This window comes from Serinus canaria, chromosome 20 (assembly GCF_022539315.1).
Source record: "Serinus canaria isolate serCan28SL12 chromosome 20, serCan2020, whole genome shotgun sequence".
Taxonomy (NCBI): domain Eukaryota; kingdom Metazoa; phylum Chordata; class Aves; order Passeriformes; family Fringillidae; genus Serinus; species Serinus canaria.
Window position 1 is genome coordinate 1690865 of NC_066333.1, and position 27019 is coordinate 1717883.

The following is a 27019-nucleotide window of genomic DNA, read 5'->3' on the forward strand; positions in this document are numbered from 1 at the left end:
CTCCCAGATGAGCTACCTTACTTTGGATAAACTGCAATACAATCCCACATTAAACCCACTTCTTTGGTGAAAGGACTCTCAAATTTTTTTAACATTCTACTTTTCCCTGCAGAATAAAGAAACACACGGTTTTGTTGCAACAGAGAACACTGAAGTCATAGATACACTGTTTATGTATGAACTTCCTGCAACTCTCAAACTCCACCCCTCCTGATTCTTTGATTTTAATCTTCCTCTGGAAAAACCAATCAATAGGTAAGAGACACCTTGAGACAGCTTTGCTTTGTGAAGTTGCCAGCACATGCCTTCCTGTACAGTGTCATTCCTTTTAACTATGGAAATCCATACCAAAACACTGTATTTGGCTATGTACCTAAGTAATTCCTGCAGGTGGCTGAAATGCCTGTGAGCACACAGCAGCAGGTCACAGACTCCATCAGGGCAGTGCTATCAGTCACTGCCATCAGTGTTTATCCCTCAGCACAGCTGTGCCTGTGGGTAGGCCCTGGAGAGCACACAGCACTGGGGACTGTAACTGCAGGACACAGCTTCTAAGACAACAGAAGCTCAAGTAATGTTGCATATCTGATTAAGAGCAGAAAAGAGACTGAATCTCTGCTCTTTGTCATGTTAGTTTTATCCTTTATGAACTGTATCACTCTGCCAACAAATCTACAGATTGCAGTGTACTCAGACACAAAAAGACATATGAGGGTTACATTTTGAAATTTTATTAAAGTAAGAATGGTCCTTAAGAAGTCAGATGATTGATTGTGTGTGACAATAGCATGCCTCAGGTAGTTACAGAGGAGATGGCGTGAACTAAACATGCTTCTGTTCCTTCTATCCCAACAGCCACGTAGAGACAACTGTTGCCCAAGCACAACTTAAAGAAGCTTTAGGGCTACTCTAAGCTATGCCTTGGTTCTTGCATCGTTAGACCTGGTAGGTCTGAGCTGTCCAGCAGAAGAAAATGTGATTTGTCTGTGCTCCTCCATTCACCTCCACCACACGCTCTGCTCAAGGAAAGCTTTCCAATCTTCTGAAGACCCTGAAGAAGGGGTTATACTGCTCTGTGGAATTCTGTGGAAAACAGCTTTTCTATCTAGAAAGGAAGAAAATACATGTTAAAAAGAAATACAGGTGTTCCTTTGTTCAGAAGCAATTACTGTTATGTGTTGCTTCTTAAGGAACTACTGAAAACTCTGAAAAGTGTCTGAAAGCTTCCCTGCAGAAAGGAGTGACCTGCAGTTGGAACAGCAACTGCACCACAGCCATGTTAAACTGATCCCCACGAGACCAAGGGACTGCAGAAGGACGAAGAACACATCATGTTACCCACATGAAAGGTAATTTGCCTTTATTGCCCAAAAAGCAGTGTGCAAATCAGGGCTGGCAGCTGTTCTATATACCTTACCAATGGTGCAAGCTGGGCTTTATTTGACATGCCAGAAGGGACTATGAGGACAACCTCCAGTAGAAACTCAGAGGAAAAATACAAACTAATGGTCTGGAATGTAAGACCAAAACTGACAGAGTGGCAGCCAGAGAGAGGGGCAGTTGTGCCATTTCAGCTGCTCAGCAGCCTGACAGTCAGTGGAGCAAGCATGTTCTGCTTAAAAATTAAACCCATCTTTCACAAATGTAGGTTGTAATTCCATAAACAATTCAATATCAAAGAATTACTAAACCCAAAATGAAAATTCCTCTTTGCCTATACCAGCAGAGAATTTGGTAGAACAGATGGTAAAACAGTAAAGAAAAAAAAAATCATAGAAACACAAAGAAATGTAGGTATGACCTTCATTCAATCAGTCTTGAAAATGAGCTATGGTTTGTATTTTAGAAGTATTTAAACCCAGAAGAGTCTATGGACAGAATTCAGTCCTGAGCCAGCTGTGGAAACACTGTAAGGTAACTAAAACACCCCAGGACTTGGCATAGGCAGTGTGGACAATCCAGTCTGTGACATTTGGAATACTTTTTTGCCCATCAGGTTGAAATAATATTTAATTCCTGATGCTGGCAACAGAGCAAGTGGTGCTCTGGAAGCTGTAAGAGCAGCTCTGTGCCACAGCCAGGCTGTTCTCTAGAGCAGGAGACTTTCTGTCTTTGTCCTCCCCTAACACAGAAGTTCCTGATGGGGCTGTAAAGACTGAGCAGGACTGAGACACAAGAGAGCTGGGATGGAAAAGATCTCCTCCTCAGAGTCATATTCTTGGTGGATTTGGGTGGAGAAGGCAATACTAGTCAAACTGTTTTCAAACTGTGAGCTCTTCTTCAGAAACAGCAGAGAAAAGAAAGAAGAAATTTAAGCACCTCCCAAGTTTGCTGCTTGCGTGTGATGTCAAAATTCAAAGTACTGGGTGCCATTTCCCTGCCTGATGCTACAATCTACCTCTGCCTGTGATGACCTGCAAACTCCTTTCAAGAATTCCTCTATTTTTATTTTTTTTTCTTCCTGATGGCCTGTTGTTTTTCTCCTCTGCCCTTCAGCAAGTGGAATGCCACAACTTTATTAAAGACATGGCTCAGTTTTGGCTCATTTCACATCATCAGTTTCTGCTTTATAAAAGGAAAGTGATAAAAAGAGACTTTTTGGCTCACCTTGATTCTTGTGACCTGTTTTTTTTCCACACTTTTTTTTCCTTCCTTTTTAAGGGAATGACACACCATTTTGGTTCTTACTGGCTCTTTCCTGTGAACCCCAGAGTATTTCATTCTCTGTTAAAAGAAGTAAAATACTTTATTTTGATTATACATAAATCAATAGGACTCCAAATATCTACATAACTATATTCATACTCTGTATATTGAATGACTACTAACAAATGCAATGGGATAATATTTTTCTTTAAAGAACACTGGGAACTTCAGGTATTGACAAGTACCATCAGGTGTATTTACAAGTACAATGTTTAGAAAATTTGGAATTTGGAGGTGACCCTTATTAATGAATCCCACTGTAATCAGTAACTAGCACTGCCAAGCTTTAAAATCCAGCCTGCATTGTGAAGCCACTGCCACATCTGTAGAATGACAGCAAACACACCAAAAGAAATCACTACTTACAGAGAGGCTGTCCAGGGGTGGAGAGGAGAATCTGAAGACAGAAATCTTCCCCATGTGTTGATGGGCTTCCTCTCTTCTCCTTCAGGTTGACAGGACAGGGGTGTAATCTCAAACTGCTGCTGATTTAAGGTGCCTGATTTGATTTCTTTTTACTGTGGCTGGCTGTCTTGAAATCATGTGTCTATATCCTTGCTCAAATCTGTTCAACATTAGCACAGGATGTGAGAGAGCTCTGGCTTATGGGAAGGAGTCTCTCTCCAAGCAGCTACAGGATGAAACCAGCATTAAGTAGGTATTTCCTGGAGATTAAACACAGAACTAGTCTTCAATGAACAAAGTACCAAGCAACAACATGACCTTGTGATGTATCATCAAAAGGCCTGAGACAATAAATTGAAATTTTAATACAATTTATGCCCAACTTGACTTCCAACATGTACATGAAAATCTTCCAGGTCTTCTGTGTTAAGGGACACGTGAGTAACTTCAAAGCAGCTCTGGATTTTGCTCTGGAAAACGCTGATGCTCATTTTCAACAACACTGTCAAAAGCCTGAAAAATAATGATGGATTCAAAATGCCATTTGTTAGAACAAAACTCTTTAGATGTGGAGATGTTCTGTATCTGAGAAATTAAAGAAAAAAACTTTAAAATCTACTTAGCAGCCAAAGAGCACAAAAAATTACACATGTTCTCTATTGTGAGTTACTCATTGTATTCACACTCTGTAGATTGCCAGTGTCAGTACCTCCATAGAAAATGAACATGAGAAAAAGTGGTAAAATAAGAAAGAAATGAGACAAAGCGAGGCAAGACGCAGAGGAAACAGGAATTAATCAAGGAGAAAAGAGTACCAAGTTCTGGCAATTTGCTGGCTGAAGGCACAGGGGTTAAGGTGCATTTTCTTTTCCAAGCAGGCACTGCACTTGCACAAGTCAGGTAAGTGGGGAGCAAGCAGAGAGTAGAGAGTCAGCCTAGGAAAATGGATGCCAATGCAAATCTCCAACACAAAAAGAAAGCTACAGCTGGATACTCTGCATTCCTCTCAGTTCCCTTGCCCCACATAAAGTATCACAAGTGTAATCAAACAAAACAAATAGGATAAATAATGTATAGCCAGCAATGTTTCCAAAGTGACTGGAAACACCTGGAAGTCTTTGATAATGAAAAATTGTATGACTAGTTTTTACCTAGAAAAAGCCAAACCTACTGATACATCCCCTTTAATCCAGGGAATCTGCTGGATATTCTAACATATATTCTATGTTTATAGGATTAGTCTAGTCAATGCTCGAGAAACCTTGGACATTCAGGTGTGAAAAAAAAGGAACAGTCAGAGGTGCTTCTTCAAAAGGATCAAGTAACTGGCTACCTTTTCATGCACCTGTGAGCATCACCAGTCCTCCCTCATGAAAGATTTCAATGTTAAACAGTCCTGGTTTTAGAAGGACACTAGCTGACAGAAACAGAGGATTTTATGAGCTGAATACCTTGTTATGGCTCAGAGCTGCCATGAGAAGTAACTACAATTTGCTTTCAAGTTCTAGGAACTCAAATTCTGTCTATGGCAGTGCTAAAGAATTATGGAAAAATATAGACTGAAAGGCATGGCTGGAAGCCACCAAGTTTAACTTTTTGCTTCAAGCGGGGCTAATTTCAGAACTACATCAGGTTGCTCAGGACATCATCCAGCCATGTTCCAAAAGTCTCAAAGGATGGAGTCCCCACAACCTTTCCAGGTGCAGCCTCTGAGTTCGACCACTCTGCAGTTGAAGAAGTTTTTACCTGACACCGCAGGTGGAGTTTTTCTTGTTGCAGCTAGTGCCCCTTGCCTTTTGTTCCTTTTTCTGTTCCTCCACCTCCAAGAGAGTGTGCCTGCCTCCTCTCTCTAGTACCTCCTCAGGTGGAAGACTTTTATTAGATGCTTCCTCCCCATCCTCCTTCTCCTCACTGGACTGACAAAGCCCAGCTCCCCTGGTTTCATCTCATTTACAGGGATACAAATGTCCAAAGAATCAAGAAGGTTTGTGATGTTAATGCTGCCAGGACAGAAAACAGTAAACCTCTAGTGAAGCCAGTGCTTTGAACACACTGATCAGCAAATGAAATGTTGGCTTAAAGCTCTGCATTCCCCCAAACAGGCACGTCATGATCACTGGCTGTCAGTAAGCTCCAAAATTAGCTACCCTAATCAAAATTTTCTCCTTCAGATCCTTGCTGAATATTCACATTCGTCAGCCTAGACAATATTTGGCTGTCCTGAAAAACCTGGTCAGGTTCCTGAGCATATGCCATGGCCAGATGGTGACTCCAGGAGTGCTCACTCTGCTGTTCAGGTAGATGTCCACTGAAACAATGCTACTCCTTGAGGTAGAATCACAGGCAAAAAGCTGTCCAGTTCCTCTGCCCTGTGGCTGACAGGACCTTTCCAAAGGTGGTGCAGGCCCTTTTCCTCCAGAGCTTCTGCAGAAGCTCCAGCACTGAATTAGCACTGAATTGACTGAACGTGACCTGTGAAATCTCATCTCCCATACGGCTTTTTGCAAACTCTGGCAGTATTTTTGGTTGGCTTTCTCTCAGAAGCCATGAACAGGAAGCTTTCCAAAGAAGCCTCTGCAGAAACCCACTGATATCTGTGGGGGACACAATCAGTTGGAACAATTATAAGATTTGTTCACTTGATGTTAGCAAAGCTCAGCATTTCTTGCCAACATCTAAAAAGCTGCCACAGTGGTCATCCAACACTTACAGAGAAAACTTGCTACAGGTGTGTGTCATGGTTTGAGAGGAAATGAAGTTTTTTGTGATGGTGTGGGCAAGCTAATCGGTGTTCAGATTTAATATTGGCACCTGGTTTGTCTACTGAAGGCATGGATACGCCTCTGAGAACACAGGGGGTTAAAAGCTGTAATCTCTCAGGGGAACTTCCTCTTTGAGTTCTGACTTGGGACTGAGCAGACCCCCCTGCCCAGCCAAAGCTGGGCAGGGGGGGGAGCCATGTGGCCGGAGAGAGGTAGGCCAGGCCTGGGCCGAAGGGTGGAAGAGAACATTGCAAGGGCTTCGGGCAGCCATCCTCCATTCCCCCCCCTCCCCGGAGAGAGGGAGAGAGAGACAGAGCCGGTGCCTGTGATAGCACAGCCGGCGTGAAGGAGAAGTGGGGGGTGCCCAGCAGGGCAGCCAGGCGTGGGAGTTGATGAAGTAAACCGACAGAGCCTGGGACTTTTAACCCTTCTGAAGAAGATGAGAACTTTGCTAATGCTGATTTTTCTTGAAGTTGATCGGACTGAGAGATGTTGAGAAAAATTCTAGGTAAGAGGAGATGATGGAGTGGCTTTAGGCTGGACTTTTCTTGTATAGCCACAGCAGAACCACTGGTGTTCCCGTGACACAGAGACTGCATTCTAGGGGGAGGTGATAGCTCAGAGCCAGGAGAGTGTGGTGATGTAGAAGTGTGTGAACAGAGACGACGAGTGAAGAGGGTAGTGGTGGTGCCCTTCGTCTTCGAAGAAGAAGAAGAAGAAGATGATCTCTGTTCAAGAGACCCCTCGGCCCCAGGGGCTGAAATTTGGGGGGGACAGGTGTCCCAAAATGAGAGAGACTGTGCTCTTTTTAGAACTAGACAAAGTATCTTTAAAAAGAAAAACCCTAGAAGCAGCTCTAGTCCATGTGCAGTGGTGAGAGCACTAGACATGGAAAGAAGAAGTCATGATAGCAAAATGTTCTCCGGGCGGTGCCACACGTGACATGGAAACACGAGAAGTTTCTACTGTTTCCTAGAGAAGTCTGTAGTGCAAGAGAGACTTCTCTCTTCTCGAGGAATTGAGAACTGATTATTTAAAGGGTGGCAATGGAATTGGAAATTCGGTGGGAGGAGGAAGAAGAATTTAGAAGGTTTTCATCTTGTGTTCTATGTGTTTTGTGTGTCTTCCTTTGTAGTTTTAAGTTAATAAAAGTCTTTTCCCTTTTAACCTTAAGTTAGAGCCTGCTTTGCTCTGTCTCTAATCACATCTCACAGTAAGTGCTAAGGAAAGAGGTGATCTCGTGGGGGCACTGGCATTGCGCCAGGCTCAAACGATGATATTTTTGGTTCCCTGACCGGGAAACGATTTTTGGGTGAGTGATAAAGTAAACTGTGAGATGTGATCAAGAAGAATAAGAGCAAAGCATGTATTAGGTTAAGATGATAGATTAATAGAGGTTTTTTTGTTTAAGTAGAGTTTGTCTATTGTAATTTTGATAATATTTTTAGAAATATGTGTTCTTAGAGGCAAAGGGTGGAATGTCGTGGTTTAAGAAGAAATGAAGTTTTTTGTGATGGTGTGGGCAAGCTAATCGGTGTTCAGATTTAATATTGGCACCTGGTTTGTCTACTGAAGGCATGGATGCGCCTCTGAGAACACAGGGGGTTAAAAGCTGTGATCTCCCACGGGAACTTCCTCTTTGAGTTCCGACTTGGGACTGAGCAGACCCTCAACCCTCCCTGCCCGGCCGAGCTGGGCAGGGGGGGAGGGGAGCCATGCAGCCGGAGAGAGAGGTAGGCCAGGCCTGGGCCCAAGGGTGGAGGAGAACATTGCAAGGGCTTTCAGGCAGCCATCCCCCATTTCTCCCCGCCCCGGAGAGAGGGAGAGAGAGACAGAGCCGGTGCCTGTGATAGCACAGCGGCGTGAAGGAGAAGTGGGGGGTGCCCAGCAGGGCAGCCAGGCGTGGGAGTTGATGAAGTAAACCGACAGAGAGCCTGGGACTTTTAACCCTTCTGAAGAAGATGAGAACTTTGCTAATGCTGATTCCTCCTGAAGTTGATCAGACTGAGAGATGTTGAGAAAAATTCTAGGTAAGAGGAGATGATGGAGTGGCTTTAGGCTGGACTTTTCTTGTATAGCCACAGCAGAACCACTGGTGTTCCCGTGACACAGAGACTGCATTCTAGGGGGAGGCAATGGCTCAGAGCCAGGAGAGTGCGGCGATGTGGAGGTGTGTGAACAGAGACAACGGGTGAGGAGGGTGGTGGTGGTGCCCTTCGTCTTCGAAGAAGAAGAAGATGATCTCTGTTCAAGAGACCCCTCGGCCCCAGGGGCTGAAATTTGGGGGGGACAGGTGTCCCAAAATGAGAGAGACTGTGCTCTTTTTAGAACTAGACAAAGTATCTTTAAAAAGAAAAACCCTAGAAGCAGCTCTAGTCCATGTGCAGTGGTGAGAGCACTAGACATGGAAAGAAGAAGTCATGATAGCAAAATGTTCTCCGGGCGGTGCCACACGTGACATAGAAACACGAGAAGTTTCGACTGTTTCCTAGAGAAGTCTGTAGTGCAAGAGAGACTTCTCTCTTCTCGAGGAATTGAGAACTGATTATCTAAAGGGTGGCAATGGAATTGGAAATTTGGTGGGAGGAGGAAGAAGAATTTAGAAGGTTTTCATCTTGTGTTCTATGTGTTTTGTGTGTCTTCCTTTGTAGTTTTAAGTTAATAAAAGTCTTTTCCCTTTTAACCTTAAGTTAGAGCCTGCTTTGCTCTGTCTCTAATCACATCTCACAGTAAGTGCTAAGGAAAGAGGTGATCTCGTGGGGGCACTGGCATTGCGCCAGATTCAAACGATGACAGTGTGGAAGAGAGAAACTGAAAGATGAACCCTGTGGTCTGTACAGTGACCACACAATGTTAAGCTGAGCCACACTGGAGCTGGTACAGAAATAATTCATCAGCTGCTGGTGTTTCCTGAAGGAGCTGCAGTGGCTGCCCTGGGCACACTCCCACCTACAATGCCACATGACAACAGGTGATAGGGACGGTCTTGGAGGCCAACTCCGGGCATGGTGAAAGAAATAAAATCTAGTGATCTCTGGCAGAGCATGGATACCCCAGGTCTTACCTCACTTTAGTATTAAAAAGATTCTCTAATCTACCTGCAGGGGGTTGACAGACACCACAGATTTAGTGGTATGGTGTTGGTGACATGCATAACAGCAATGTATTTTTGCTTTTAAAACACCAGAAGGGAGATTTGCCTGGGATTATTATAAGTACTATTTGTAATGTTAAACTGGAGATAAAAAATTACTTTCTGTAATTAATCTGGATTAAAATAATGTTTGAGTTGTCAGAGGTGTTATGTGCCACGTGGATATTGAAACTGACAGAACTTTCAGTCACTCAGGATTCCTTTTCAACTTGTCTTTGGAGTTACACTTATCTATAATGATTATTTCCACAAAAAGGCTACTAAGTACTTAATTGGGCCAGTTAATAATGTATTTCATGCATCTCCTCTGTGCCTGAGCCAAGTCAGGAGCCAAGGGAGAGAGACCCCAGCACTGCCAAGTCTGTTCACTCCTTTCAGGCTTTTGCTGCCTGAGCAATGTGTTGGTGTTATGAGTCTTGAGGTGGGCACTTCAAAGCCTGCTTGGCTCTTGCTACAGCACATTTCAAGTAAAAAATGCCCAAAACCTCAAGAAAGGAGAGGAAAGTCTGGTGTTCTTTCTGACAAAACCAGCACTTGGGAACTGAGCCTGTGCTGACACGCGCAGGTGTCCAAAGGCTGTGTATGAGCAGCCCAGAGGGGCCCATGGTCAGGGAGCAGCCACAGCCCAGCTCCTGCTGAAGGACAGGGACTCCAAACACAGCTTCACCTGCCTCCATGTGCCAGGCACCAAAGCCTAACAAGCCTGGGACCAGCTAAGCAGCCAAGAGCTGCTTTCATTCCTATTGAAGAGCACCTTCCAGGAAAACCACGAGGTCAGTCCCCACCACTGTGACCATGCCAGCTCCTCGTGTGTGGTTGTGTAGATGATTTATCTCTAAATGTGCCCCCTCTTTGCCAGTTGTATCTTGTTTGCTGCATCACTCCTCTGATTTCCCTTGTTTCCCCAAAATTCCAATGTTCTGCTCCATGCTTCCAACTGCTCTCATCAACATTATCACGGGAAAACAAATGAATTCTTTATCCCATGGTCCCAGTTAATAAGAGCTGCTCCAGGAGTTCAGCTTCCTACCTGGTTTTGTCCATCTTCATCATAAGATTATCTAAATTAATCTTCCAGAGCTTACTTAGGAGAATGCCAGAGAAGGCAGTACAATTATGAAGATAAATCAGCAACCATAAATTGAAAGTACAGTTTTCCTCTGCTAAAGAAACTGAATGCCTGAGTGGAACTGTAACTAATATCCATGGGGAAGGAAACTTTGCATTCACTTTGCAAGCCTGTGCAGGGGTCATTCTTCACAGCAGAAGAAAACAGAAGGCTTGGTGCACGTGCCCCTGTTACCAAGGGCTCAAGGGGACAACCAACAGCATCACAGCTATTATGATTACACCAATAAGGGACATGGCAGTGGCCATGCTGTCCAAAAGGGCAAAATCAGTATAATAATAACAATGCAAAATGATAATGAGTATGTAAATCACAACTAACTATATCCTAGCTGGGATGATAAAGTTGTCAATAACCCCAGTGGATTACGACAAGGCCTCTTGACAAGACAGAAGCTTTCATCAACAGGATACACTACATTCTCCATGTACAAACTGGACATGGCTGTTTGCATAGAAAGAGCTGCTTAAATGATTCTTATTTTCCCTGACTGGATGAAATTTCATGTGAAACATTTCACTTTTACCCATGTAATTTGTACTGATAGTGAAGACAGCAAAGCAGCTCTTCTGGGGGGTGACAGCTGCTTCCAAGCACAGATGGACTGGACTCTGCAGGTGCCACAATACAGTGTAACAGATGCAGACCCACAAAAGCAAGGATCCAGACTGGAATAACTGTCAAAAAACTACATGGTGAGAGGTCAGCAAAATGTTCTAAGGATCTGTGGCACCAGTTTCAGCACCCTGCTCTGCTGACCAGAGATTTACCTTCACAACTCCAAGGCTAAGAGCTCCAAGGTAGATGGCTGAATTTTCCCCTTCAACCAATACACATTCTTGTCAGGAGTGGAATATTTTCCACTGAGGTATTTTGTGGGTTGATGAAAAGATACCATTGTTACTTCAATCTTATTTCAAGACTCTTATAATAATTGAACAGACACTGAATGGCCAAACCAGTTCCTTTTTTGCAGGTGAATAAATGAGAGCTTTGCTAATGATTTTCTGGTAGGGCTTTTTTTATTCTTTCACTGAGGCTTCTTCAATTCCAGACTGATTAACCCTGTTGCCACAAAATACATATCTTAAGGACAAGCAAGACCACGTTTGAAGAAACACTTCCTGTTAAACAGATGATATTGTCCCCTCTAATAACTTATTTTCAACGAAAATTGGCAGTGAACTGAGCAGGAAACCTGTGACAAGAAGAAACTCTTCAAAGCCCTCCTAAAAGCATTTCAAGTAGAACACATCAGAGGTGAGAACCTGAAGCAAGTGAGTGCTCCAGTGACAAGGAATAGTGAAACAGAAGGAAACCCCTCCATAAAGAGGTCTGGATCACCCAGTGGGGAAGCAGAACACCTTCACAACTGCACACCAAAGAAAAGGATGCAGGCAAAACCAAATTCCTCACACAACATGTCTATAATGCTTTGACTACAGCCTTTCCCCTATCCCCCTCAAAACATCAAATTCCCTTTTTCTACCACCAACACTGCTCCCAGATGGAAGGGTCAAATACAACCCCACCATTCTCAACATCCTCAGTGGAGACTTTTCAAAAGAGCCTGTGCAGCCCAGTCTGTGCAGCACAGTAATCTGAAAGCAAAAGCACAGGTGACAGCCTCTGAAAAGGAAATCTCAATTCCTTTATCAATTCTTACACAAAGAGCACACCAGCCCCTCAAACATCAATTCATGAACTTGGAGGACACCACTCATGACAGTCACTCAGAACAGCAGAGAAATACATCATGTTTTTGAAAGAGCCACATGGATAAGAATAGCATTAAAAAAGCTCTTATAAAAGAGAGGCACTCTACTCATTGTATGCATTGCACTCAAACACCATCCTAAAATATGCATTCAAAAAAATCCTGGAAGAAGTGATCACCTGTGGTGGAACCAAAGGATGGAATATTTTCTGCAGAGCCATCCCTGCCAGTCTTTAAGCAGCCTCCCAACCTTGCAAAGCTTATCTCAGAAGGAAGCCTTTTGTGCAGAAAATGAGGATAGAAGAAAGCAAGTACAACTCATCAAAACCTTCCCTTCCACCTTCCTGCAAGGACCTTCTACCCCAGACACCAGCACGCCCAGGTCTCATACATGAGCTTTCCTGGGAAGTCATATCCAACACCTGGGCCTCCCACACTCCCACAGCTGAGCTCAAACAACTGCTGAGCCCAGACTGAAGTGGCACAGAGCCCTGACACAAACAAATACTCCTCACTGCTGCAGCTCTCACATGGTAACCACTCAGTCTCTGTCTGTCACTCCTGATCCTGGAGGGAGCCCTCCAGCCAGAAACCTAGGAATAAAAATTCCTAACATTTCAAGGCAGCAAAACACTGCTTCTCAGTCACATTATGATTTCCCACAGTCTCCACACCCCACCTCCCTTTCTCAGCCTACACCTCCTCTAGTCATTTGTACATGCCAGGAAGCATTGCTCCTCTTTCCCTACCAAGACAAGGATTGTCTCATCTCTGCTTTCCTACAAGTCAGCACTTCCTGGTGAACCTGGCAGCTCCATTTCCTGTCAGAGATCATCTGATACCAACTCACAACTCTGAGGGATTTTCCCCATTTGCAATCCACTCTGAAAGCAAGCTGTCACCTTTAAGCCAGCTCTGAAGGTGGCTTGTGTGCCTGAAAGTTTTTCTTCTTTTAAAACAACACTGTTTGGTCTAATGAAAGACATCATCTCTGCACAGTCCTTAGGCATCATGGGCACAACAACACTGCTGCTTTTATATAGTTTAAAAATCAAGACATATTTACAATCCAAGTAAACTTTTAGTCCTTATCAAAAACATGATTTAGTCCTTACTAAAACATGATTTTGAATCCCTAAAGGTTAAAGACACTTTGTTCTTCCCAAACCACTAGGACTGTGGAAATTGGAGAAATATTTTGTGAGGCCACCGTGAAATTCTGATTATCAGCCTAAACTTTTTACAAGGCTTCATTATCCTCAATCAAAGGTTTGAAAACAGAACAGAAAGGGCTCATTGCCTTTAGAGAGTAAGATAAAGCTAGAAAGATGCAGAAACTCTTCATGCTTAGTAAGATAAAAAGAGTTGTCCCAATCATCAGTCTCCCTTAACTAATCAGCCAGTCCCAAACTCTGACAGGAAAAGGATTCCAGAGTGTGAGAAAACAAAAATGGATCAAAACAAATTGGCAATTCAAATGTCTTCACTCTCAACTTTCTATTCAGATTTACAACTAACTTTAATTGCCCTTGGAAAGTATTCCATTTGATACAATTTCAACACTATTTTATTCATCTTTTCCCTCCCAGAATTGTGGGTTTTGTAGCAATTAAGGCCCAAACCTTGAGAGATATAAGAAGTCAGAAGACACACTGTTCTGTTTCACTCCTAAAATTCACACCATGCACAGCCACAAACAAATTAATACTATTATTTTCCCATTTAAGATAGAATATGTATTTGAAAGCATGTGAACCACTGTATTGGAGGTGAAAGCTCCACCAAGCAAATACTTTCTAGCTGAAAGCCTGTCAGTGAGTCTGCAACCAACTTATCCTTGTTGGGAAAGATGACCTGCACTCTTACCATCATGATTAGAATTTCCCAGGGTCCATGGCTCATCTGAGTCAAAGTGAGTGTCTCCTCCAATTCCTGGTCCAGGAAAGTAAGCATGAGCCAGGAATCCACCTTCTCCATCAAATGGAGAACTGTCTCCGTGGAAACCAGAAGCAAAAAAGATCATAATATCTGCCTCCTTTCTGTCATTCTTAATTTCATGGTAAGGAACCTCTTCAAAGGTAAGTGGTGTCACTCTCTGCCAAACATCAAAGGCCTGACGAATGGCTCTCCTGGTATCAATCTCGCCAACCTTGGGGGTGTAGTTGTGGACACTGTGGGAATGAGAAAGAAGGGATGTTTCAATTTGCAGAATACATTTGAGACTTATCAATACACAATCACACAGTTTCAACTTCCAGTAGGAAGTCTCTTGCAAAGTTTTGCTGTTACAAAGAAAGTTACCAACAGAACTACCACCCTGATCTGAATTCTACATTCATTAACAAGAACCTTCATCATTCTTTGTTTGATTTTGGATCACTTCCTAAAAACCTTTCAAATCTGGGTGCAGACAGTTGAGTAAATTTTCTTTAAAATGTAAATTACTTCAGATTTTGTCTGAAGTTATGCTAAGATGGAATCTAGTACATGAAAAAAAATGGACCACTAAAATTCGTTTTGAGAAACAAACTTCCAGTAAACTACACAACCTTATTTATATGACCTGCTTCCTTCTCCAAACTACTTAAAATATTCTAGAGCTCATAAGGGTGATGGATCTGCCAGTTTTGTACAGCCCAGTCCATGAGAGCTAAAGATACAGAGTTTGGGGAGAGTAAGGGGCATTTAACTGCACATCAATGTCCCATAAGTCTAAACCTTATGTTAAAAATGCTGTTCATGAGATGTTTTGTGCATGTGCACATAATAGCCTCATGATCTATTAAGCTTGACTCAGGGAATATAAAGTATCTATGTCATGGGAGCAATTTTCAGTCTTTAATGAAGCTGGCTCAATTTAACATAAACACACTGTAACACACTCAGCAGTGAATCAAGACACCCATCACTTGAATGCACACAACAAATACTGAAATTGGAAAGCTAAACACTACTGGTTTGACAAGGGCAGCAGTGCAGTCATCTGCCAAGCTGCTTCTCTTGCTCATGCATATGCTTAAGATCTATTTTATTTATATGACTCCACACCCCTCTCCACTATGGTCCAGAAAAAGGTTAGAAGAAGGATCTGATTCTCAGACCTTTGCATACAGAAGGTGTCCCTTCACAATTTCAGTTAAAACAATTATTATTATTGGTGGAAGCTTTGAACTAGCCCCTCTTCCCAGTCTCTGCAACCCTTCACTGTTACTTGAAGCATCCTCCTCCCTTCTCAGAATTCTTGGCAGAAAACAGAGGACCCCAGTTTCTGATCCTCTTTTCCTTCACTCCATCATGTTCTTTCCTACACATTTTTGGTACTTTTCCCATGCTGGTCACTCACATTTCTACCTCTTCACCACACACATTCCTTCAGTCTTAGTCTAACCCAGATCTTCTCCTTAATGACTACATCTCTAATTTTCACTCCTTTGCAATCTCCTTTGCCCCTCCAAAAATTTAAAAGGCTGAAATTTCAACTAGAGGGTGAGTTAATTTTAATTTGAAGTGACATTCCTGTTGCCAGAAACCTCCACCGACCATATTTCAGCAACTGCCTTCCAAAAGCTCAGAGCCTGACTGACTCAGAACACCTCTCTGGGAAACAACTACCCCTCTGCAACCCTCCCTTGACACCTGTAGCTCACCCCAGCTGGCCTAAGTCTGGATAAAAGCAAGAGCTCTACGACAGGAGCAAAAGTAAAACCTCTGCAAAAATAAATGTTGCAAATCAGTAGAAGGAGAAAGCATCTCGTCCCCAAACAGTGATGTTCCTTTTGCTCTAATGGTTTGTTAAAAGTGACACATGATTTAAAGGCTAGAGCCTTAGATTTCTAACAGAAGAAAAAGGGCCTTTTACTAAGATTTTTCTACCAAAATGACACAACTGATGGCTGCAATTCAGGTGCCTTTACTGATCAGTTATTTTCTAATTGGTAACAGACTCTTCAGTTACGCCAGGGCTCTGACAGCATTCCCCCCACCACATTCTGAGAACAAAAGCCCAGACAGGGAGGATCCAGTTACAATTTAAAAGCACTTACAAATTCTGCATGCCAAACTAGTACAGACCATTTTTGCCCCATCAAAAAGGGGGAGGGAGGGGGCTGTACCTGTAGGTTATGTGCTTCTGTCTCCACTTCTGGCCCGTGAGTGCATACCGCTTTTTCCTCCGGCTGCGACGCAGGTGGGGATGGTCCGGAACTCCACAGCGAGGCTTCTTCATCCACCTGCAAGGAAAGGGCAAAAAACAACAAGCTATACTAAGAGTTTGGAAAAGAGATTCCAAACAACTCAGGGGGTGACTGGAAGACCTCTGAGAGATGGCCAGTGCTGACACCAAGAAGGGTTCAGTCCTCCCTTGGTCAGGTTTATCCTCTGCACAGGGCTGTGCTACCCACCTCTGCTGGCAATGCCCACACCAAAACCACTTCACTTTTAATTGTGGAAACACAGAGTCCAGATCAGGTAGCCCCTATGGTCAACAAGAGCTTTATCATGATAATGCCACAAAGACCCAAAGCAAAATCACAGGTGGGTGTCCCCTGGGATCAAATTCACCTATCACCCACTGGATCCACTCTCCATTTGGCAAAGTAGTCCTGTGCCACTGAAAAAAATCTAGTTCATACCTCACTAGGTAAAACACAACCCTCCCAGACAATAACTAAGGCTTCCACCTGGAATGACCAGAATAGATCCGCCCAGTCTCTGGGTCACACACACCAAATTCCATTAGGTTCTCCCTATAACCCCTGACTCTTGATGTCACTCATGATGTAGGAAACTCTAGTCTCTATCGCCAAGTGAACTGGAAGAGCAAGGGATGCTGTCCCTTGCACAGAGATCCAGGCAATATCATCACAGAAGTCCACTCTCCTTCCCTACCTCCTTTACCTCCAGCCTTGACAGATCTTTTGTTTCTTTCTTAAACTAGCTTGGGGGTGGTCAAACACTCACAGTGGTTGCCCAGAGAAGTGGCAGAATCTGCATCCTTGACGATATTCAAAACCCAACTAGAAATGGTCCTGGGCAGCCTGCTCTGGACGTCCCTGTTTTAGCAGAGGGTTGGAGTAGATGAACTCAAGATGCTCCTTCAATGATTCTCTGACAGAATCAAGGAGAAACAGACTGTTCCTCAAATTACACTTGCTCATGTGGACATGCTCCAGAGAAGCCAGAAGTGGCTTATGGAGGAACAAATCTGCCCATCAGTGCATGTGGCAGCTGGGAAGAAGGAGGCAAGGGCAGAGACTGAGGAACTGCAGTACTAGTCTCCACAGGTCCCCAGGCACATCCTTTGAGACTTTGCAGTGCATCCCAGGACAGCAGAGCCCAGGAATGACACAAGCAGTCTCTGGCCACAGTCTGTCCCAAAGCAGACTGACATTGCCTCACACACTGGACTTCTTCAGGCATTTCATGCATTTGATCCACTCAGTCTGATGGCAAAGGCAAGTGACACAAAGCCCTTAAGAACACTTTGCAGGACATCCCACTGAAAAGCATTCTAGCCACTGCTGGCCCATTTCTCACAGGACACCAAATTCTGTCCCCCCTCCTCAGTAAGGTTTCTCCCACATCCTTGGCTACCCAGGGGACAACTTTTGGCCTCCAAATGCAGACATTGCTCCATCAACTGCAGCCAGCCAATGGCAAGTAGTCCACGCTTGTGCCTAAACAATGTACATCTTATTCACTAAAAGATATTAAACCCCAGACCTTTGGGAAGGGAGAGTCTCCCATCACCAGTAGATGGTTTACAAGACTTTTTGTCAGGACACCTTTTAAATTAAAACCAACCAGACAGACAGACACTGCGCCTCGCCAGAAAATTCTTTCAGAACACACACACCTGCTCCCTATTCAGGCAGCCACGCAGCCCTTTCCTGATTCCACTTCCTCTCTGTAATTCTGGTTGCTTATAAATTTCAATGCAGTCATCTGTCATCGTCTGTCACCGACATGGTTTGTGAAAGATCCTTTTCTTAGGAATTTTCCTCTCCTGAGAGCTGAGAAGCCTCAGGAACAAACTGTAAACAATTCTCATCTGCTGCTGTGGAATGCAACAGGGGAGGTCTGTGATTGGCCCCGTCAGACTGTTTCCAGTTAGGGGCCTATCACAATTCACCTGTTCAGTGTCTCGGGCTGAGAAGACTTTTCATTTACACATTCTTTTCTATTCTTAGGATAGCCTTGGTAGTGAAATCTCTAGCTTTATTCTTTTAGTATAGTTTTTATATCTTATATATCATATCATAATAAATCAAGCCTTCTGATGCATGGAGTCAACTGTCTCGTCTCTTCCCTCATCCTGGGACCCCAGAAAACCATGTAACAAATGGTGAACCCGAGTGAATAAAGGGACATCGCCACAGAAGTGGCTTCTAGCCAGAAGCTGAAGAACCAGAGATCCTGATATTGGGCAGAGTTCACAGCCAAGGCTGGCCACAGAGAGAACCTTTGAAAAGTCTCCGAGACAAGACGTCCGGGAGTCTTCGCAGCACAATGCAGTCTGCTGACGCCCAGAGGACACTGTCGCAAGGTACTGTTTACAGTTCCCTTCCTGAAAATGCTGCCCTTCATGTGAGGCAGATTCGGTTGTGGACGGGAGTACCGACGGAGGCGGAGGTTCCATTCTCTCCCTCAGAGGAGAAACTTATTGGCCTCTGGAGGAGATGGGGTCGGGACGACAGCATTCCTATGCTAACGACACATTTCTATGAGTTTTTCCGGTGGGCAAAACACCATGGTTTTTTCTCTGATGTGCTGTATGCCTTTGATTCATATGTTTGGGAATGCATGGAATTAATTATCCGAGATCTTTTTTACCGGGGACTTGGATTTCCTCGAATTTATCCACATTTCAGAACTCTCTCCCCGGTCTTGAGATGGAAGGCATTGGCCTATCAGTGGATTGCGGATGCACGGGGCTTGTCTCCCTTCTCTCTGGAGCTGGAAAAAGGCAAGCCTGTCCGAATCCGCTGCCTGGAAGTCTCCAGCCCCCCTAAATCGGGGTGGGGGGGCGAAGCTTTGCCCGCGGCAGAAGAAAGGTTTTTTTCTGCGACCTTGGAGCAGGCGCCGACAGAACTGCCTCCCCCCCTCGGTGCTCTCAGGGGGGAGGTGGGTTGGCTCTGTCACCTGAACCGGGGCCAAGGGCCCTGCCCCTGCCCGCCCTGCAGGAGGGGCCGGTCCCTGCAGCCCCTCCCGCCGGTCCGCCTCCGGCGGGGGTGGACCCATCGCCTCCAGCAGAGCTTGTCGGGTTCCAGGACGAAAGCACCGCCTCCAGTGGCTTCGCCCGCGTTGCTAGGCAACGTCCTGGGCAGCAGCGACAATCGACGGCAGCCCGTCCTGGAGTCGGGGCATGCAGCCCCTGTCCCTTCTCCTTCTGCATCGCAGGCGGCAATTGCGTTCACAGCGGTGCCGGCAGGGGTCGGTCCCACGCCGTGCACGCCAGTCCCTCCCGCGCCCGACCCTCCAGCAGAGCCCGTGAGGGCTCCGACCGCGGCGACCACACCCCTGCCGTGCCCCGCAGCTGGCGCGCCGGGGGAGGGAGCGGAAATTGAGAGTCACCCAGCGGAACCGTCATCGGACCCGACCGCGGCTGCCACCGCGGCGCCGGCGATCAGCTGGGACCTCCCCCCGAGCTTTTTGAGCTGTCCCGAGGCTGCCCCTGCGAGGGGAGCTGGGACAGGGGAAGGGGGTCCCGCCTTGCCCCTCTGTGGGGGGGCTGTGGGTGGACAGCTGATCGCAGGCTCGGCCCGTCTGCCTGCGTTCAAACTCGGTGTTTTTCGCGGGCTGACCCAGGTCTGGTTCAGGATTTCCCGCTGGGGGTTGGAATGCCTGACTCCCCCTGCGCGCCCTTGCGGCGTGGGGGAGGTGGCTCCTGAGCCTTCTGCCTCCGGTCCCCAGCCCGCAGGGGGTGGTGCCCAGGGGCAGAAAGAGGGAACACCTTCTGCATTTGCGTTGCAGAGGCAGGAGACACAGTGCAAAGTGAGCATCGCTCATCTGCTGTGGGGACGAAGCACCCCCAGATCTGGGGTGTTGTTCCCTTGGAAAGCTTTTCTTCCCCAGCTGCTGGTCTGCACCAGTTCAGCGGGGATGAAGCGTTCGGTCACTCATGCTGCCCAGAGATCGGCAGCTGTGTGCCGGGTTGAGAGAACACAGAGCCCGCTCCGCGGGCCGGGTTTGGGCCATTTGGCTCGGTTCCCTGGGCCAGGGCCTCCCGGCCAGCGCCTGTTGGGTTTGGGGGCTTTGTTTCCCCCGTCGGGACCTGGACCTCCGTTCTGTGAGCTGGGTCTGGGGTCCCTGTTCCTTCCACGGGGTGCAGGGCCCCTGCAAACGGTGGCTGGTGGACCAGCCTGTTTGGGGTCTCAGTGGACCACTCTCTGCTACAGCTCTTTCAAAAAAAAAAAATTAAAAAAAAAAAAAATTAAAATTAAATTAAATAAAAAGGGTTGAAAGAGCTAGCAGCTCAAAGGTTTTTGCAAGCCTGTTTCAGGAAAAAAGGGACTTTTCAGCACTGTCAAAGAAGAACATCTTCAGTTTGGACTTTTTCCTGAAACTCAGCTGTTTGGACTTGAAGCAATGAACTTTCCTTGGACTGTTTTTGCATTTTCTTCTATTTTAAGATTGTTTTGGTGATGTGATGGGAATTTGGTGTTTTGCAGGTGAAGGGTTTCCCTGATGGTTCCACACCAGCATTTGATTGATCTTTTGACTGCATTTTCTTTTTAATTTACTAAAATAAAAGGGTGAGATGTCACCGACATAGTTTATGAAAGATCCTTTACTTAGGAATTTTCCTCTCCTGAGAGCTGAGAAGCCTCAGGAACAAACTGTAAACAATTCTCATCTGCTGCTGTGGAATGCAACGGGGGAGGTCTGTGATTGGCCCCGTCAGACTGTTTCCAGTTAGGGGCCTATCACAATTCACCTGTTCAGTGTCTCGGGCTGAGAAGACTTTTCATTTACATATTCTTTTCTATTCTTAGGATAGCCTTGGTAGTGAAATCTCTAGCTTTATTCTTTTAGTATAGTTTTTATATCTTATATATCATATCATAATAAATCAAGCCTTCTGATGCATGGAGTCAACTGTCTCGTCTCTTCCCTCATCCTGGGACCCCAGAAAACCATGTAACAATCGTCTCCCCACCAAGAACAGAGCAAATGAGAGCTGTTATACACATTGCACTGTACCTGACAAGAACCCAAGCTGTGTATATAAAGCCAGCACAGATCTTCCCCACTTACATCACCTCACATTTATCAGCACTGTACATCTTTCAGAAATCCAGGCAACCTGTGGAAATTGGATCTGTCTTGCCCACACAACTGCTGCCACCTTCAAAGAAAAGCAGTACATCTAAGATTTGCTTTTCGAAATATCAATTCAACCTGAACACACTGTGCTTTTCCAAGTTTCCTTTATTTGTGCTCTTCTGCATTGCTTCTAGCACTTTCCTAAGGAGACCTCAAGTTTACTGTCACCTGTATTCTCCCAGATATTTCCTGAGTTTTCAGGGGTTTTTTCAGTCCCACTCACGCGTTATGACACAATGTTTTCATCATAACCTTACACAAGCCATAGTCTGAATCAGGTTTTCACCTCCTGAGCTTCATGGGAACTCCAGTAGTCTGAACATCACCATCATCAGGCCCTGACTATAGTCAGAAAATGACCTTCTGTTTCATCTTTACTAGTATGATCTAGAAGATAAAGAATTAACAGAGCAGTACTACCAAACCAGCCTGCATGTGTAGAGAAGTCACTGGGACTGTCCAGGGCAGTGCTGACACACCAGCATGACCTCACACCTCAGCATCTGTCTCCTGTAAGAACACCTTGCCAAATTCCCAACACTTGCCCCATGCCCAGCTGGCCACATGAATTCACCCCCACACAGCTCAGCCCATTATTATCTAAGCCAGAACTGCACAGAGACCCCACAGAAAGTGGATTCCCTCCAACAGCCAAATTCCCTGCCCATTTGCCAGCTCCAGGTACAGGCACAAGAGCATGGGGCTGTTCCAGAGGAAGCTGCAATCCCAACTCCTGGGGCTTCAAGCACTTCTTGAGCCAAAGCTTCCAAGGTAGAGCAACTGAGACTCACACTGCCCATGGCCCCTCACTCCTCATTATATAGTATTTAAACTATATAAGAACCCAATTTCACTTAGGCCTGTCTGAAGCCCCATATTTCTCCACAGTTGGTTCCAGAGCTCAGATACTGCCTGTCTGAAGCCAAGGAACAGAGTTCAGCTACCTGGTTGGAGCTCAGCAGCACCCGAGCTGTCGTCAGCCTGAGCTAATGTCAAGCTGAGAATGTTTATTTGGATCAGTTCCCTGCTTCAACTTACTTCCCAGACATATGGGCCCTGCTCTAATCACATGGTACAAATCCAGCCATCTCTCCTCCTCTCAGCAGAGCAGGTCTGTGGCAAAATATCCACAAAGCTGTAGCTTGCTGCTGTTAATCATCTGTAGCTGAGCCTTATGATAGTCACTCTCTACTGAGCAGTTTGAATACCCCACTCTGTGTTCTAGGGGAAATCATCACATCAGAAACAACAAAAGACAATTATTTGAAGCAAGATTCAGATACTTATGGTTGATTCCCCCCTCCTTATTTTTTTTAAATGGGAACACCAGTAACACTGCATCATCAAAATTTATACTTGGCACTCTTGAGGCACAGACTATTCCATTCCTCCAGCTGCTTGGCATCAGGAAACAAGCAATTTCCAAAAGCAGTGACATCCAGTTCTTGTCCAGATACAGCTGCTCTCCCCAGCTCAGACTCCAAGCCTTTCACAAGACTCTCCTAAAGAGAGAGAGCTGTCACTCTCAATCCCCCACTCTTGAGCTGGTGGGAGTGGTATCTTTAAACAGCTGTGGTGCAGCCCAAGGTGAGAGACCTGCCCAACAGGCTCAAGACAAAGCACAAGACTCTTCCAACACAAGTAAGATCATGTCTTGCTTCCTTCCAAAGCCATGTGATTGACCATGACAAAGACAAATCACCACTTTTGTTCAGCACTATTGTGCCTTCTCTCCAGAACACTCCAGGATTATATCCTTGCTCAGCTGCTCACAAAACCACAGTTAAACCCGCCAGCTGCAGGCAGACACAAAATTTGCTGAGGCATCATCAGTTGCAGGGTCTGAGGAGGCTGGTTTATGTATTGTCCCTGCATTCTTTACAGGAAACTACATATCCTCTGCTGAATGGACCCCCACCCAAACTTCCTTTTGGGTACTAAAAAGCATCATCTGATGCTTCTTTTCCTCTCCCACTAGCAGCACCTGCATGGTGGTTTCCACACTCTTGGGTACCAATCTTGGAGGAAAAAAAAAGCTCCAGATTTGAGGGCATGTGGAAAAGGAGATGAGAAACTTTAGGCTTCCATACTAAGTGTAAATAACTCTGATTCCTAAAGTCACTTTAAAGAGACAGAACTTTGACACTGACGGAAGTGACAGAAAAATTCCTAATTGCAATCTCGAAACTCCTAACACAGACTGAAACAATGACTTAGTAAATGCTTGAGTAATTCAGAGCCCTTAGAGTCAGCCTGCCTTGCCAGCTCTCTTCCTTCTACTCCACAACCAGCTTCCACAACCAGGTCTGAGGAAGTGACAGCCCAACACAGCCCAGGCAGATGCCCCTCCAGTTCAAACGACAGGCTCACTGCTAACAGCCATCTGGACCTCTTTTTCTGTTCATGCAAAATTCTAGGCAAATTCCACCCTGCCATACAACATATGGACCCACTGACTCAGGACAGATGGAGGCAGAGCAACCCAACATGCCTCCAAAGCACACCAGTGTTTGGTTGGAGCTGAGGTCTCAAGCTTTTGAGACTTGAGTTTCAGAAGAGGGAACCATCTGGGTTTTTCACTCATCAGCCTTTGGGTGTTCATGCGCAGATCAAGCCCTGCCCACAAAGTCATAAAATGTGGGCAACACATTTCTTTCTTTCAGAAAAACTTTTACTTACTAAAGCAGGGACTCCCACTCACAGTTTGTGCCCTTCCCCTGTCACCCACAAGGCAGCAGAAGCAGCTCTTTAACTTTCCAAACTAGCACCCCAATATCACAGCCCCTTCTTTCCCCACCCCTTTCCAAAACATCAGCATCCCAAATCTAAGCTTCTACACACCAACTGCACACACATGGCATTGCTTGATGGCTCTGCTTCAGCATTCACCTACAAACCATGTTATTAATGGCAAAGTGATCTCAGATGGAAAATCCCCACCTTTAAAAAGCACTTTGTTTTCAACTAATTTGAAAAGCATACAGGATTTTCTCTGTCCCTCAATGGAGAACAAGGGGCTTTTCCTGTGAGCTAAAGGAGGGAATGTTACGTTCACTGGAGAGGTAGTCCTAGCCCAGCAGGATCCTCTCCTATCCAATTCACTAATTTCTTCTGTTTCTCCCTCTTCTTGCAGTCTGGAAGGCATAAAACCAAGCCACTTTGTTCTTTACATTATTTGGTTACTTTATGGCCCTTTCTTTTGGGCTACCATGTCCCTTTTGCCAGCAGTGTGCCCTGTGAGGAGAGATGAAGAACCAGGCAGAGCATGCTGTGAAAGGGTCTCCTAATGTAACAAGGGCAAGGGACAAACAGGCAGGGCCCAAGCAAGTTCCATTGGGCTTTCTCTTTTTGCTCACCATGAGATGCTTTTTTCCCCAGAAAGCCTTAGTAAGACCTTCTCTGCGTTCTGCTTTAGTTAGCAGATGCTCCCCAGACCAACAGCAGATGGATCCAGCCACTACACAACACCCTGGCAGCCAGACAAGGAGCCACTTCCACACCACCCTTTGGAGCCCACACTGAAGAGAAGATGAAAAAACAAAGTCTCTCCAGCCCTGGCAATTTACACCAATGCTTCTGAGCTATCAAAACCCAGATCACAAACAAGAACACATGGCCAACACAGAGCAGAGAACATCCAATGTCCAACAAATGGCAACTGTGGGCAGCTAAGTAGCCTTGACTACCATAATCAGACTCCAATAACTCACTTCAATTCAAACTATGGATCTCCACAAATAACATCTATGGAGATGCACAAATCAAATTAATTAGGAAATAGATTAGAAGCCATTTCTGGAGCCAGAATTTTAACCTAAATTCAGACAGAGATGGAAGTAAGTTAAACCCTTGATGTCTTCCACTTTCAAAAGCTCACAGGATTCACGCATTGATTGTGCAGGAGCAATGGGGATCTGTGCTCAAAGAACAACAGTAACAAGAGCTTCTCCTCACACTCAGAAAAAATACCATCAGTATGAAATACATATTTCATACTGAAATATGACAGTGCATTAAGAAAGAGAAAGACAAAAGCAGCCTAGATTAATCTTACTCAATAGTTGTCTGGTCCAAAACTCCTGTTACTGGGATTCCATAAAACTGTTGCATAGTGGCAACTGCAGACTGCACAGCTTTTCCTGACTGCAAGGGAGACATTTGGCTGTCAGATGGAAGTAAGTAGCCATAAGTTTTTAACCAACCCTGAAAAAGAAAGAAACAGATGGTAAGATGCCACAGTAAGTTTTTCAACATAACAGTTCAGAACATTTCCTCAAAAGAAAAAGTGACAAACTAGCCCAAAATATTCAGCCATCTCTCTTTTTTTTGGTTAGGTTTGGTAATATCAGACGATTCCTAGGAAGGGCTGAAGACCAGCTTAATATCACCTGTCCTGACAAGACAAGGCAGACCTGCCACTTAGAAATGAGCATCATCTGAGCAACTGGGGCAGACTTAAGTCTTTGGAGCACCAGAAATGCCCAAGAATCTTTGTTCTTGCTCCAGGGACTTCCTGTCCTGTGCATCCTGTCCTCTTGCCATCATGAGAGTCCTCAGTCCCCACAGCAGCAAGCTCCCAAGAGTCCACTACCCACCACTGTCTCTGGACCATCATTCCAAGAAAACAGCTTAACAGTCTGAGAAATCCCTGGAAACACAAGTTCACCTTTGCACTTGCAATGAGAACAGGACTAATTCTAAAAAACCAAATGGACAAAACCAACCAACCAAACAACAGCAACAACCCCCCCCCAAAAACCTAAAACACGCACAAAAAATTGAACAACCTGATTAGGTGGGTGTTTCCTCAGCTAATAGCTAACACCAGCCAACTGTCAGAACAGGAAAATAGCCAACTCTACTCAAGGAGTTCTGTCCCTTTTCCCTGCCTCCACCCTAAAATGAAGCCTTATATAAAACTGCATATCAAACTTGCCAAAATGCTAAGGACAGCATTTTCAAAACCATACAATTATTCAGGATTTTTTTTCCTCTCCCGTCTTCCCCTCCCTCACTTTGATATGAGGAGAAATCAGAATATTAAGTAACAATAACAACAACAACAACAATCATAATAATAGCAGTACTAGAATGAAAACTTGTTTTCCTGAACTTTTCCCCATAACTTTTCACACACACTCCCTAGTGCTTCATTCTTCTGGTTGATTCAATTCTTAGACCAGGATTATTATGAGACCAGCATATATCCTATAAGCTTTCCCCCCATTGCTCTGACACACAGGACAGTCCTCACCACATAAGCACTGATAAATCATCTGCATGACCTGTTCTCCCACTGACAGCATGATCACCCAGGGAAGGGGGAGGGAATATGCTTGCTCTCCCTTGACATAACACAGCAGCAGGAAAGGGGCTCAAGTCAGGAGAAGCAAAAGTGGAAGAACAATCCCTGTTCCTTTGTGGCAAAAAGAAGATGCCAGAAGCCATCAGGGAGAGGGAAGGGCCCTGCTTCCAAAGCAGGAGAAAGTATCAAAGAAGGGCTAGAAGCCCATTTCATTCCACTCCCCTGCTATAGGCAGGGACATCTTCCGCTATGGTCTTGTTGGTTGCTCCAAGCCCTGTCCAACCTGGCCTTGGACACTTCCAGGGATGGGGCAGCCACAGCTGCTCTGGGCACCCTGCGCTAGGACCTCCCCACCCTCACGTTCCTTCCCAATATCCCATCTAACCCTGGCTGCTGGCAGTAGGAAGCCAGTCCCTGTGTCCTGTCCCTCTAGACCCTTGTCCAAAGTCCCTCTCCAGCTCTCCTGGAGCCCCTTTGGGCACTGGAAGGGGCTGTACTGTCTCCTCAGAGCCTTCTC

The 27019-nt window shown here is 45.3% G+C and overlaps 1 protein-coding gene across 1 annotated transcript in view; it reads right to left on the minus strand.

Annotated features, from left to right (window-relative positions):
• Nucleotides 1-709: 709 nt before the first annotated feature.
• LOC127060295 (matrix metalloproteinase-24-like) overlaps nt 710-27019 on the minus strand; it is a 28208-nt gene continuing 1898 nt past the window's right edge. Inside the window, exons 2-7 of the mRNA XM_050982069.1 lie at nt 25252-25400; nt 15986-16102; nt 13740-14044; nt 3073-3624; nt 2608-2724; nt 710-1105 (exon numbers count right to left, since the gene is read on the minus strand). Of these exons, the coding sequence (XP_050838026.1) occupies nt 3617-3624; nt 13740-14044; nt 15986-16102; nt 25252-25400 (579 nt within the window). The 3' untranslated portion in view covers nt 710-1105; nt 2608-2724; nt 3073-3616. The remainder of the gene's footprint in view (nt 1106-2607; nt 2725-3072; nt 3625-13739; nt 14045-15985; nt 16103-25251; nt 25401-27019) is intronic.